A 15,491-nucleotide genomic window follows, 5' to 3' on the forward strand; every position below is an offset into this window, starting at 1 on the left:
TTGTAGTAGAAATAGCAGCAATGTGTGAGAAGCCACCTGTCCCAGATGCTGCAGTCCTTTCTTTGGTAGCGGGCATATTGCAAAGACACAATCTTAAGAGCCCTGGAGTAATAGCAGGGGAAGAGCTTGACTTCTCCAGATCTTCAACACCAGATGAAGTTCTTAATATTTCTAAAAATATTTCATTTCTACGTAAATTAATATCACTAAAGTGGACGCTAACCAAAATAAAACTGAATGCGACCCCTATTATACTTTATAAATGATATATTACTGCCAGTGTTCTATCAATGTATCACAAAAGATTTAGCTTCTGTTTGATACTGTGTAATATGGACATTAACAATACACTTTATTTTGAGCATATTTTTATTTTAAAATCAGGAAAATGACCAAGTAAATATGGCAAAAGCCATGCTTTAAAGCACTATCTACAGCACAACTTTGTAAATCTGGTACTTCTGTAGCACAAGGAAGTGGTAACCTAAACTATAGCTTATTACAATATATTTTTTACAGTATATGTTATGTTTTCTTTCTACCCAAATGATTAATCACTTTCAAGTGTGTTTGAATAAAAAAAAATCATACTTTTGTGTATTTATTTGGAAACTGAATAAGAGCTTTAAAAACACATACAACGGCTTGAATGGGTGCATGAGGGAAGAACTGGCATGACACATCAAGGTGAAAATATACCGTGATTACATTGCCTGTGTTGTTTTCTCTCATTTTCCAAAGACTTAATTACAAATATCGAGCCTGAAATCTGGTTGAAAAACTTTAAATTTGAACTTAAAAGCTGGGTAGCTGCCATTGTGTTGCAATGGAATTTTGCTTTCTAGCACAGAATGGTGGTTTAGCAGAATCCAAATACTAGATGTTTAAGATATAAGGCCAATTGATGTCCCTGGTCCAATACTGTACTTAAGGCCTTAAACAAGAACCAAGATGGGAGATGGTTTAAGAAGAGAACAAGGAGGGCGTGGCCCTTCCACTTACATGCTGTGTAGAGATGCAAGGACACAAGTTGAGAAATCCTGCCCCCCCCCCCCAAATCTTGGTTATAGAACAGTAGATTGGTCTGTATGTATATTTGCTCCCAATTTATGGAAATCAGGAAATCACAGTTCCTAAATTTCTTAAGGGGCTGCTGATGAATAATGTGGCTTTGTATTTCCTTTTCGTTATTCCACCCAGTTTCTCATTAACTATTACTAAAAATGTTTCTTTTCAAAGGAGCTTTCTCATTTTCTAACAATTTTTTAGCTATCTTGATTCTTCAGAGAAATAGAAATTCTGAAATTGTGACATTATCATCTGTTACCATGGAAACAAGTAGAACAGTGGCTTGACCTGCCTTACTATAAAAAGCCTATAGAAGGAAGATCGGCAGCCAGCTGTGGCATGTAAATGTTCATTAACTAACCACCACAGTAACTAAAATCAATAGAATCTAGTTGCAGGGCATTGCTACATCTGCAGAAGCCCAAGAAACAGAAGAACTATTTAAATGCCAGCAAAATTTATATCACGGCGGAGCAGGGAATGTGTAGACAGAGTACAGGAAAAAGTCTGTGTCCACACAAAACTTAAATATGCACATTGCAGCTTCCCCAGCCCCCAGGAACTCAGGGCTCACTCAATCTCTAGCCTCTTATTTTCCTCTACCGAACTCAGTGGAAGTTCCTGAGAACTGAACTAGCTGTGTATAGTCCAAAACCTGAAAATGACATACCATTCTCATGTAAGGTGGTAAAACTCAATTATGATTTCCCCAAGGGATCCTGGTAGGCAGTCACGAGCCTGGGATGTCTCCTCCCACCAGCTGCACAGGCGGGGACCAAATGGCTGATCCTACATGGGGGTGGAACCATCTCACCGACGCCTTTTGTTTGGGACAGCTGGGGTTTTCTTACCTTTTAAAAAGTGAAGAAATTCTCCATTGCTGCCACTTTCCAAGCAGGCGCTGCGCGGGATGCAGTGCAGCTTCATAAGATGTAACATCTGGCTATGCAACTGGGACATCAATGCCACAGAGCCGGCTTGCTAACTCACAGCAGGTGGAAGCTCTTTGAGGAGCTGCTGGAGCGGCTAGTGGAGACACATGACAAACAGAAGGCACTCCTGGGTGGGTGGAAGGGTGATCACAATACGATGAGCAACATTCCTCAAGCATCTACAAATAATGCTGGAACCACGCACAGCGAGCCACAGCCGCCGCTTCTGCTTGGCCACAGTCCAACTCAGGGTATTCCTCACCCATGAAGTTTCAGAAGGTAACCGAAAAGCAGTTTGCGTGATGCCAGGTCTCCAGGAGGCAGACTTCTCTACATCTGACAGGTGAGTGATTGCTACTCGCTGGATTTTTCAGACAGCCAAGAGTTAAATTTATCAATACTCATTAGTCCAGGGAGCCAGACAAGCACAGCCACTAACCATCTTTTAGCTATTCTGGCAATGGATCCAGTGCCGCAATGAGACAGGAAGCACAAGGTGTACTTATTATTCTTCCTGGCTAAAAACAAAGAGGGAGATTCGAGCAATCCTCGACCTAAAGTGGCTGAACAGGAGAATGGCCTAAAAAGAATTCAAGATGGAGACCTTTAAGTCAACATTAGAGGCCATTCAATGAGGTGATTGGTTGGTGTTGATAGACCTGTTGGAGACTTGCCTCCATACACCTAGCAACAAAAACACAGGAAGTACATGTTTTCCATCAGATCTTATTTTTATGTAAATATTCAACCAGCTTCAATCAATTAAGTCCAAAAATACCCTCCAAAATACCCTCCAAAAATACAATCATAGGTTTTCATGAATCTCACATGTACTGTCCAACGACAAGTCGGCTCCTGACTCATCAGGACAAACTAGTTGGGTGTGGCTAAGATATCTTGGTTAGAACACTCTTTTCGTCCACTTCAAGTCTTTTGGATCACAGCTCAACAGTTCATCCACCTGGATTGATTAAGTTTCCATACATTATGATAAAGGTAATTGTGATTATTTTAAATTCTTGTTTTATCTCATAACCCACCTATAAAACGTATTTTAAAGAATGGCATATATTTTAAAAACAACCCAGTTTGCAGACAACATTTAGTTGATTCAAGGATATCTGAGTCTTTATATGAAATAATCTTGTTCATTTCACATGGAAAAGTAAAAATGCAAACACACAGGTGATAAAGCTCTAAGATAGATATCTGGCTAACCCCTGGAAAGCACTGCCCCAACAATTCCCTCTAGACCAATATTTGACTCCAGTACTTGATATAACAGCAATGAGCATTTCACTCAATGCCAGTTATCCCAAATATGTCAAATTCAAAATTATTCATTAGCTGCTTTAAGTAAAAGCTAGAGCTAAAAGAGGCACAGCATTAGTCCAAATCTTTTATAATTTGAGATCACCGCTTCCAAGAGACTTAAAGCATGAGTCCAAATATTCATCTGTTACTTCTTCCAAAACGGCTGGCTTCCACTTTGGAGACTGATCTTTGTCAATTATCACTACCAGAGAAAACAAAAATAATAATGTTCTCATTAAGATACCTTCCTTAATATTTGAAACAGGTGTTATCCTTGTGCCAATGAATATCGAGAACAAACTGTTATAGTACATCAGGATGTAACAGGTGGTCTGGGCATTCTCTACGGAGAATGGAGAAGTAAATATTGCTTTAACTCCTATCTCCAAGAATAGAATGGCTGAGAACGAAACAGTCAGCAAAAAACCCCAGCAGCCTGTGATGCATGCATTGTAACGTTGAACTTTTGCCATACAAAGTGTCAGACCAAGTGATCATAATGGGTTCCCCTTTTCACTCCTAATATCCACATGTTTTGATCATTTTATGTTTGCTTTTCAAAAACCTGCTATGCTTTGTGGGCATTAATCGTCTTTCAAGTCTGTATCTGTGCAAAGGGCCCAAGGATCCTTGCTGATTTATGTTTCAAAAAAGTCAAACAGGACTTACAGAAGCCTCTTAGTTATGACACCTGGCACGGGAAAAGCGGGGAGAAGCTTCCCCCAAAATGTAAAATGTCACAACGCACTCACTGAAGGCTTATTTTGCTTAGCTAGCAAGGAAGACTCGTCTACCCAACACCAAGTAGGAGACCAAACCCTCTTTAAAGTGCACAGCACTCATTACAGGGGGCTGCACTGCTCTTGCCAAAGAATGGGGGAAATGTGACCTTCTGGGTGCTGCTGCTCTCCAAATCCCATCCCAAAGGCTTCCCAGCTCTGCTGTATTATTAGATTATAAGACTGCCTGCCTGCCAATTGCCTGATATCACAATGATGTCAAGTGACCCGTTTTGCTTTGGCGAGGAATTTGAAATCAAACTGCAAAGGCACGAGGCTTTTCATGTGCCAGTGATCAGCAGTGCCTGCTAACTGTGCTTTTGGCTGAGTGAGCCGCAGCTATACCTGCTCACATCTGCCATATATAACATCAGGTGCAGGGCAGGTAAGTATGGATTGTCCAAAACAGTCTTGCGGACCAAATGGGGAAGCCTGGCTGGCCGAATTAGGCGCACAGGTTGAAGGTTCCTCATTGCTGTATCAATGTACGTTAAATCAAGTGCCAATAACTTTATTGTGAGGGGAGGGGTGTTACTAGCCAATCTTCCTCGCATGAGCACAGTGTAATAAGGTTAGAAATTGTATTGACCTAGTGACGATTTGAGAATGAAAGCAGACACTTATAACCCTGGTTTGGTAGCAGTCAACCTTCAGGTCAAAAAGAGCCAAGCTATTCAAATAGAAAATGGATTATCTACAGCTGCTCTGAATGTTTATTTCTCAGTCAGCACTTCACAGGGCTATGCAGATCAGCACGACAAATAATCTGGTTCTGCCCTCTGTCTGACTCCTAGATGGTTTTAATAACCTGGCACATTAGCAATAAGAATCACAGTTATTGGTATTTCTGTCTGCTTTGAATGAGGACTCCAGCTTCCATCTTGTCACTGCTTGCATTCCCCCCCCCCCTTTAATGGCTAATGCAGTAAGTTACATGCTAGTAGCCTGAGAAGCAGAGCAACTGCATTAGAAACACTTTCATTATTAATCCTTTAACACAATACTTGCACATCATTTTTTGCTTTATCCACAGTTGGTAAGCAGATTGATAAACTTAGCAAAACGGAAATTAAAATAAAATTCAAAGTACAGCGTATCCTGTAACTATGTCCCATTTCCTCATTTGTGTTAGGCAATCTCATCAACAATGTATGTTTGCAAAGCAGAGAAACTTATAAACACCTTGCACGGCACAAGTAATGCTTCTTTCAAGCCTATTTTGGGTGGGGGAGAGCCCCCGTTAACTGTGCTGGCAGGTTCTCCAGCCCTACATCCACAATCCATCTTGGGGGAAATCTGAGGCTGAGAAGAGTTAAGGGAGGCTTATTTCAGAAAGAGTTAAGAATTAATTAAAACAAATTAATTGGGTCGTCTGCTTATTTCTTAGAATGACCGGCCGTGTAAAACAATGGCGTAAGCAATTCTGCCTGGAGCACTCAGTAACTGTTTTAACATCATTAGTATTGGCATCATTAAAAAGTTAAACCGTACGTCAGGTAGGTAAGGTCACTGAGTATTCACATTTCACAACTATTCTAGAGAAATTGGCGACTCAAGACGGCTTACTGCATTTGCTGTGGGACTTCATATTGGTCCAATTTCTGAAACAACTGCACTAGCAGTTTGATCTCATTTTTAAAATAAGGTCCAAAAGCATTTGACTGATGTTCCTAAACAGAGCAATCCAAGTCAACACAGTGGTTGGTATTAGCATTCAAATCTCAGTTGCCTGCCTGCTTCTGCTTCCCATTCTCGTCTGCCTTGCCTGAGCAAAGAGGCTATGCAACAAGAGTGCTTCACTGTGCCCTTTCTCCCTCATAAGTGTCTTGAAATATAATAGTTAAGGAACAGCAAAATGCAATTTTAGTGCTACAAATATCGAGTCTGATAACTGTTACACCTTTAGCTTTTCCCCAGTGTATGTTCAATCGGGAATGAAGACCTCCAAGTAGTCCCTTGTCACTGGCCCGTGCTGCAGTCTTGAGAGTTGTGCTGGCATTCTGACAAGTTTACTAGGAGCCGGACACCTAACCCAACCAACTGCCATCAGCCTTATGTGATGCTGGGTTCTAGATTATCTGCGCCAAGCCTTCATGCCTTGGGTTAATCTTTCAGGATGCTTAACTCACAAAACATTGTGTGCGACAGCTGTCGCTAATGATGAAAGGAGAACTTTAAGTGAGAGAGTATGATGGCTGCAGTTCACCACAAAATATAGACTATAATTAGGCAAATTGCTACCCACAAAGCAAGGATTCAGAGAGATACCCAATAGACTTGGCATCTAAAAAAAACCAAACCAGGCCTGGGGATTGCAGGTGTCAGGAAGCAGGTTTTCTAAGTTTTGCAAACATTTTGCAAACCTTCCTACAAAGGTTTGCAGCACAAGAAGTCAATGTCAAATGGGCTACTACTTGTCTACCAACAATACAAAAGCAAAAAAAAAAAGTGGGGGGGGGATGAAAGCTAGGAAGTTGAAATGGCCTCTCCAGCCTGTGCTTTACCTGCTCGGACGCCTTCATAGAAGTCATGGCCTCGCTGGAAGAAAAAAATAACTCATCATAATACAGTAATTCCCTAGCACACTTTGAGATATAAAGTCCTATATTTTGCTCCCATTGCAATTCAAATTAAATGTAGTCTAGATAGTACGTGTAAGCCAAATTTCAGCATGGTGTTCATTTATTTAAATTATATCCCACCTTTCTCCCAGTGCAGGGCCCAAAGCAGCTCACAGCACCCAAGGTCTGACTGAACAAAAAATTATTGGCATGCTAGCAAAAAGAAAAGCAGAGAGGAGGAGAGCCTGGGCTTATGTGGAAGGAAGTTCCGCAATCTGGGAGCAGTCACTGAGAAGGCCCTCTCTCGTGTCCTCACCAAACATGTCTGTGAAGGTGATGGGATTAAGAGAGCTTCATAGGTCATAACCAGCACTTTGAATTTTGCTGGGAAATGGACAATAGCCAGTGAAGCTATTGTAACTAACAGTGTAACTACTGCTCAGCAATCTGGCTGCAGCATTTGGGGCTCACTGCCGTTTCCAACACTTTCCACAAATAGTGCATTACAGTAATCCAAACAGAATGTAAGTTTCACCACTTCTTTAATATTAAATATAACTATTTGCAGCATCAAATCTATTTTAATAAATGTTTCCTATACCCCAAACATGCCCTTGGTAACTAACTAGTGAAGGAGCATCTCCACCCCCATTGTTCTACCCAGACACTGAGGTCTAGCGCCGAGGGCCTTCTGGCAGTTCCCTCACTGCGAGAAGCAAAGCTACAGGGAACCAGGCAGAGGGCCTTCTCGGTGGTGGCACCCGCCCTGTGGAACACCCTCCCATCAGATGTCAATGAGAAGAACAACTACCAGACTTTTAGAAGACATCTGAAGGGAAACTTTTAATGTTTAACAGACCACTGTATTTTAATATTTTGTTGGAATCTGCCCAGAGTGGCTGGGAAAACCCAGCCAGATGGGCGGAGTATAAATAAATTATTATTATTATTATTATTATTATTATTATTATTATTATTATTATTATTATTATTATTTACCACCACTACTGAATTCTTTCTGGATCTTCTCCTTTGGAGAAGGGGCAGAGAGAGAAATGTACCACTGTCTGCATTCCCAAGTCTCTTTCCCCCCTTTTCTCGAAGAGTGTTCTATAGATAAGTCGGCTGATTTTCAGCAATTTTTTAAAAAAATCCTCCAACCATTCTGTGCCATGAAAGCGGAATAAATTTGGAATACACATCCTTCCCTGGAAACAGAGAAACGAACTGAAGTGGCACAGACACCATTTGGCATTATGCAGTTTGTCAGAAGATTATACAGTGGTACCTCGGGTTAAGTACTTAATTCGTTCCGGAGCTCCGTTATTAACCTGAAACTGTTCCTAACCTGAAGCACCACTTTAGCTAATGGGGACTCCTGCTGCTGCCATGCCACCGGAGCACGATTTCTGTTCTCATCCTGAAGCAAAGTTCTTAACCCGAGGTACTATTTCTGGGTTAGCGGAGTCTGTAACCTGAAGCTTATGTAACCTGAAGCGTATGTAACCCGAGGTACCACTGTACATGCTAGTCATACTCAGAGGAGACTCACTGAAATCCACGGACTTAAGGCCATTGATTTCAATGAGTTTACTCTAAGTATGACTAAGGTTGGCTATTACTCAAACCCTGAGCACCAAGATAAGCTGGAATCGCCCTTCTGAACCAGGAAACTGGGTGCTTGACCCTATTTACCTGAATTATGAATGCACGACACTGGCCTGTAAACTGCCTTACCATGCAAGCTTGGCTCAGTCTGTACTCCATGGTGAACACATCCTGCAGGCTCAGGGAAGCTCCTTCTCTAAGCTGCCTCAAGGTCATCTTTAAAGACGTTGGAGACATTTTTGTAATGGTCTGTGGAAATAAAAAAACATTTCCAAGGTAAATTTTCAGTTTCCAGAGGAGGAGGAGCTGCACGTCGCAGGAACCCGGAAACAAACAAGCCTGCCTTTCCGCGTTAACGCTACACAAGTAATTGTAAAGGTCACATGGTATGTGATCGTATAAGTTCACTAGGTGCACTGTTCCCTTTCAAAATACTTGACTGGAATAAATCCAAGCAATGTTTCATTCATGAAAGGTAATCATTGTTCTTTGACATTCCACATACACCCCACTCCCAAATTAAGAGACGGCACTTCTGAAGAGTGACACTGAATACTTCTCAAGGTTCTCTTACCCTCCCTTCTAAAGCTCTTTGTTCCATTATTATTTTTCTCCTCCTGGTGGGCTTTGCAACTGCTGAAACTATACCCACACCTTTAGATAGGTCTTGGATCCAGTCCTGTATAAAACTGGCAAGAGGGCCATTTCACAAGAAATGCAACAAGATACAGCAGGCTAGAACTACTAGTTAACAGACTTCTGCGATCATGTTGGCTTACATACCTAGGACTGGGCATTTCCAATTAACTGAATAATACACAATAATGCACTGTTCCCATTTTAGAGGCTCTGCTTGCTCTTTGAACTAAACGACTACAGTGTGTCTTAATATCAGGCTATGTATTATTATACATTTATTACATTTATATCACACCTTTCCTCAAAGCAGCTCAAAGTGGCATACTTGACTATCCCTCCTACCCTTTATCTTCACAGCAGCCCTGTGAGGTGGGTTAGGCTGTGTGACAATGACTGGCTCAAGGTCATCCAATCAGCTCCATGGCTTAGTGGGGATTTGGATCCTGGTCTCTGGTCCAAGTCTGACGCTCTGAAGAAGTGTGCATGAACACGAAAGCTCATACCAATGACAAACCTAGACAGCATCTTAAAAAGTAGAGAGATCACCTTGCCAACAAAGGTCCGTATAGTAAAAGCTATGGTTTTCCCAGTAGTGATGTATGGAAGTGAGAGCTGGACCATAAAGAAGGCTGATCGCCGAAGAATTGATGCTTTTGAATTATGGTGTTGGAGGAGACTCTTGAGAGTCCCATGGACTGCAAGAAGATCAAACGTATCCATTCTTAAGGAAATCAGCCCTGAGTGCTCAATGGAAGGACAGATCCTGAAGCTGAGGCTCCAATACTTTGGCCACCTCATGAGGAGACTCCTTGGAAAAGACCCTGATGTTGGGAAAGAGGGAGGGCACAAGGAGAAGGGAGCAACAGAGGACGAGATGGTGGGACAGTGTTCTCGAAGCTGCCACCATGAGTCTGACCAAACTGCAGGAGGCAGTGGAAGACAGGAGTGCCTGGTGTGCTCTGGCCCATGGGGTCACGAAGAGTCGGACACGACTAAACAACAACAAAGGTGCCAATGGAAGAATTTTTTTTATTTTCTTTTGACTATGGCAGACCAACACAGCTACCTACCTGTAGCTCTAGCCAATAAAAAGCTTGAGGATATAGCCTTACAAAGGGCTGTACACTTTTTTTTTTTTGTTATCAAGAGCCAAAAGGTTGTTGGAAGAACTACTAAGATGTATACCACTGTGAGCACTTAGGAAGAAAAGCTTTCTAGAAGTATTAAAGGCTAGATCCAGAATGCTGCACAATTAGTTCTGCCACTCAAGGCGAGGTGTGTGTGTCCCCTGAGCACATCTTAAGTAGTTCTTTGGATTTCTGCCTATGTATCATTAATTATAATTTACTACTGCTTTATTCAGTCATGTGACACAGCCAGCACATCTGACTACTAGTGACATAGCCTAATAAATCAAGTTTGTTTCCCCATTTGCTGTGAAAACATGTACATCATTAATCAAAGCTGCTAAAGGAAAATCATACATTTTATTTATGAGAGGAGAAAAGCCATGGGTGTGTGGGTGTGGCTGGATTTTTTCAGAAAATGAGATACTGTCTTTATCTGGTGAATCTCCTTTATGGGGATGAGCAGAGGGACATTCTGGAAGTGGAAAGTTCCCATCCACAGGACCAGGATGAAAAAAGCTGAAACAGGCCTCAACTGGGGGACTCCCTACCCTCACTCAGGAACAGCAAAATATTAGAACATGGAACTTTCAGCGAAGTACCTTTTTTTGCTCCATAAGATGCACTTTTTTCCTCCTAAAAGTAAGGGGAAATGTCTGTGCGTCTTATGGAGCAAATGCGTGGTCCCTGGAGCCGAATTGCCCAGGGGCGAAAAGCAGATCGTGCTCTCTTTTTTTTTTTTAGAAAGTGGGAAGTGGGTGTTGAAACAATGCCGCTAAGCAGCTGATTGGCAAGAGATCGGAGGGAGATAAGGGACACTAGCGATAAAGGAGGCTGCCTGGGAGGGGGGAGGTAAAGACAGTGAACTTGTAAGGAGAGGAGAAAGGAAGACTAAAGGAATGAGGAAAGAAATTAGAAGAAAAGGAGGAGCAAAAAACTGCTCCAGTTAAGGAAAAGACACTAAGGCAAACAAGAGGGAAGGAGTGTTGAAAGGAAGCAGCTGATCGGCGAGCGATAGGGGAGGGAGATAAGGGACACTAGAGATAAATGAGGCTGCCTGGGAGGGGGGAGGTAAAAGCCCATGGAGCCTCAGGATTTTTGCATTGGGCCACCCCAAATTCACCATCAGATCACATAGCATGTCCATGACTACAGCCTGCATCAAAAAAATCACGCACCCACTGTTGTGTGGGGCCGCAATGGCGCAAAGCACGGATCCACATTGGATCCTCAGGATTTTTGCACTGGGCTACCCCAAACTCACCGTCAAATCACATATCATGTCTGTGGTCACAGCATGAACCACAAAAATCATACGTCCACCGTTTTGTTCAGAATATTTTTTATTCTTGTTTTCCTCTAAAAACTAGGTGCATCTTATGGTCAGGTGCGTCTTATGGAGAGAAAAATACGGTAGAACAAGATACCTATGCAGGAAACTACACACCTAAGAATTTTCAAAACGAGTGGGAAAAGAATGTTTCTCCGCTAATATTCAGAAAAGAAGAGTCACCACTTAAAGAAACATCTTCTCTCAAGGTATGGTTAGAGGGAAATTCTGGGGTATGCCATATACAAAAGAGCCCCCAAGAGGGATAAACTGATTCAGAGTTGATGCCCCCCAAATCCTCTGGAGAAACTCTACAACCAGAGGCCGCAAGATTGGCTACTGACGAAGGTTGAATCCTGAATACTCAGCAAATGAATGAAACTTCTCTCAGGCAACACATCTTCTTCCATAGGAAAATGACACCATGATACTACTGCAGGACTAGAACTTCCATACGAAAGGGCAAGACTTCTGCTAGCAGTGTCTTCATACCTCTTAATTCAGCCGGCTAGCACTGTTCGAAACCTTAGCCCTCCAGGGACCCTGGCCTATGAGAAACAAAATGGACTTTCAGCATACAACAAGGAATGCGCTCCATTTAGCATTCCTCTCCTGGAGGAGAGGAGTCAGAGATGAGCCTTGGAGACCAAACTGGGCTTCTTCCTTTCAGCCTTTGTCTCAACTGGCACTTCCTCCCCAACTCTCCTAGCTAGGGAGAAAAGAGACTAATTAAGAGGATAGTCGGAGCAGAGGAATGAAGTACTGCCTTAAGCCTGTTTCCTAGCTGAGCCAGGAACAGAGATCAGGGAATGAATCTCCTCTCTTGGGTAAGACAAATTAAAAACTTCACTGCCTCCTGATCCTAAGGAAGGTGACTTGCCCCTCTGCTAATGACAGGAATGTAAGAAACAGAGAAACTGGAAAGATCCAAGCGAACAGCATTCAACATTGAAAGATACACAAAAGGGGAACTGGCAGATGGTGAGTTTCACCTACTGCTGCTGTTTTCAATGGGGATATCAAATACTTAACCCACAGGGGCAAATGGCAGATTTCCAACCAGCCTCAGCATCAAGTGTGTTTCTGGCTCCTGATCGCGCAGGGCTCTCCCTCCCTCCAGACGCCAGCGGATAAAAGCAGTGACCCATTTTGCCCGCGTCCTTACATCTGCTAACTCCCGCAAGCACTAGCAGCACAGTTCTGTGCCTCTGGTTTTGTATACATGAATCACCACCAGCTGGCTTGATAGCAGAGACAAGGAAAGAACAAGCACTGGGGGGGAAACAAACCCCAGTTAACAGCATCTGCTTCCAACCTCTCTTTAACGTTCCAGTTGCTTCCTAACCAGGAATTTTCAAAAGTCATTGAAGAGGAGCATGTATGTGCTATTTCTTCATGTCTCAAATCGGGAAAGTATTACAAAGCTGTGCCAAGTGGTAACTTGAGGTAGCTGCAAGCCTGTCCTACGCATTGTCCAGAGTTAAACCCCTAGAGGCCTGCAGGATTTGATTTCCTTCTGCAGGGCCTGTAAGACAGAGTTGTTCCGCCTGGCCTTTGGCTTGGAGCCAATTTGATTCCCTCCCCCTCTTTCTTTTTTCTTTCTCCTCCTGTGATGAGGCTGCATTTTAATATTTTAATGTTTCAATATTTTAATGTTGTATTTTAATCTTGTTTTTAAGTTGTATTCATTCAACTTGTTTTTATTATTGCTTGTTAGCCGCCCTGAGCCCGGCCTTTGCTGGGGAAGGCAGGGTATAAATAAAAATTATGATGATGATGATTATATAATGTGGGATGGAGGAAGTTGGCCGCAACCTGAGAATGCTGCCCTACCTCCCAGAAAATTGCAGTACATACAAAAAGCCATGAGTCTTAAGAGATGCACTCACAAAGTTCACCAAGCTCAGGGCTGGGGAATGAGCTTTAAGGGCTCTGTGGTGTTTGCATCAGAAGAGCTCTCAAATTCTCCAGGTCAAAGAAGACTTCCGAGTTTACCACCACCCTGGAAGTCAAAAACACCCATTGGAGGGCAAACTAACCCACCACTGAAGGTTGATGGAGGAGAGAATCTTCTGAAGTCAGCTACTATTCCCCACCCACCCACCCAAGCTGTTTGCAGGGAAATAGCCTCTTTAACTCTCCCTATTGAAATAATTGGAAACATCGTTTCACTGATTATCCTTAAAATAAAAGCACCCAGGCAGGACTTTCTACCTCCCTGCACCCAGCCACAGTTTTCCTAGGTGCAGTCTTCCAAAGCACCCCATGCGAGGGGTGGGAAAACTGTGGCCCCCAATGTTTCTAGACTCAGACTCCCTAGCCAGCATGGCCAACAGACAGGGATGATGGGAGCTGTAGTCCAACAACATAGGGTGGACCAAAGTTTAGCCACTCCTGCACTCCGCAATTTTGCAAAGGGGTTACTCTGAACAGCTGCAACCAGGAAAACGGTCAGCAAACTTGGATTGGTTCAGAAATCAGCCTAGCCTTTTCTCCATATTTGGAGGGGAAATAGTTTGCCTCATTTCCGAGCCCACGTGACGTTAAGTCAGGGGACGTTGGCCCATCTGTGATCTTAATGATGTAACATCCACACTACTTTCCAGGGCAAGGGATCCCTGATGAGTTAACAAGTTTGAAAACTTCCAGTATGTAGTAGACAGGAAGGAGAAAAATGCTGAAAGCGAAAAGAGCATCAGTGGTAGGTATGCTGTAGAAAAGTGAGTCACTGAGCCTTAAGAACATATGACAAGATTGCTGGATCAGGAAAGTGACCCACCTCATAGTGGCAGCAGACCAGATACCTGTGGAAAGCCTGCAAGCTGGACATGATCACGGCAGCAACGTAACAGAGATATTGTGCCAAGAGGAAATGATCGGGCCTAGCAGATGAATGCAGTATGGAGGAAAAAACTGGTCAGTTCAGTGGAACATAAGGAAGACTGGAAGCTACCCAGAGAGAATGCATCTCTCAAGTGAGATTAGTCTGCCTCCTACAGCACTGTGCTGATAAATGCTTTCTGCTGGGCAAGTTTGAATTCTGGCGAGAAACAGCATACCAAGTTAAAAAACCCCAGCACACACCAAGTGGGGGACTCTGAAAATTCAGCATGCACAAAGCATTATCCAGGCACACAGGAACAATCCAATCACAATACTCTCAAACTGCATATCCCAATTCCCGCTTCCCCTCTCATTGAGGAAAGAAGTATCCGGATTAATGACAGATGAACAGCTGTGGTTTCAAGGGAGGGGTGGAACTGAAGTTGCCCCAGATTAAGGGATCCTCCTGGAAAACAGCAGCTTTACTAATCAATGGTTTCTTCTGTTTACAGTGTTTATTAACTGAAAGATGAAAGCTACTAAACTCCTAGGACAAAGCTACAATACGTGAGAGGACTAGCTTGAAGCAAACAATACTATCAACATACCCATGGTTCAGAAAAATGCCTCCGTGGGGGAATATGACTGGAAAGCCTCCAAACTGGCAAATCCCTGCAAGCTTACTCAGTAATGACATCATGCTGGCTGTCATCCACCAACTTTTGTCAAGCCAAAAACTCAGCTTTACATTTTCTAGTCCAAAATATTTACAATGACGTTCATTTCTTTTTAGCAAGCAACTGAATTCAAGTCTGGAGTGACAATACATAATGTGTTATGGGCGACCAAGGAAGCATAAATTTAAAAAAAAGCCTGGGCAATGGTAATAAATAAAATAATAATAATTAATAATAATAATAATAATAATAATAATAATAATAATAATAATATTTATACCCCGCCCATCTGGCTGGGCTTCCCCAGCCACTCTGGGTGGCTTCCAAAAGAATATTAAAATACTAGAATACATCAAACATTAAAAGCTTCCCGAAACAGGGCTGCCTTCAGATGTCTTCTAAAAGCCTGGTAGGTGTTGTTCTCTTTGACATCTGGTGGGAGGGTGATCCACAGGGAAGGCGCCACTACCGAGAAGGCCCTCTGCCTGGTTCCCTGTAACTTGGCTTCTCGCAGTGAGGGAACCGCCAAAAGGCCCTCGGTGCTGGACCTCAGTGTCTGGGCTGAACGATGGGGGTGGAGACGCTCCTTCAGATATACTGGACCAAGGCCGTTTAGGGCTTTAAAGGTCAGCA

General features: G+C 42.9%; 1 protein-coding gene across 1 annotated transcript in view; it reads right to left on the minus strand.

Moving 5' to 3' along the window:
- Nucleotides 1-2,712: 2,712 nt before the first annotated feature.
- HIBCH (3-hydroxyisobutyryl-CoA hydrolase) overlaps nt 2,713-15,491 on the minus strand; it is a 54,164-nt gene continuing 41,385 nt past the window's right edge. The window contains exons 12-14 of the mRNA XM_083470074.1: nt 8,392-8,511; nt 6,598-6,631; nt 2,713-3,516 (exon numbers count right to left, since the gene is read on the minus strand). Coding sequence (XP_083326200.1) covers nt 3,401-3,516; nt 6,598-6,631; nt 8,392-8,511 — 270 coding nt within the window. The 3' untranslated portion in view covers nt 2,713-3,400. The remainder of the gene's footprint in view (nt 3,517-6,597; nt 6,632-8,391; nt 8,512-15,491) is intronic.

The sequence above is a fragment of the Podarcis liolepis genome (assembly GCF_965112155.1).
Source record: "Podarcis liolepis genome assembly, chromosome: 1".
Classification (NCBI taxonomy): Eukaryota; Metazoa; Chordata; class Lepidosauria; order Squamata; family Lacertidae; genus Podarcis; species Podarcis liolepis.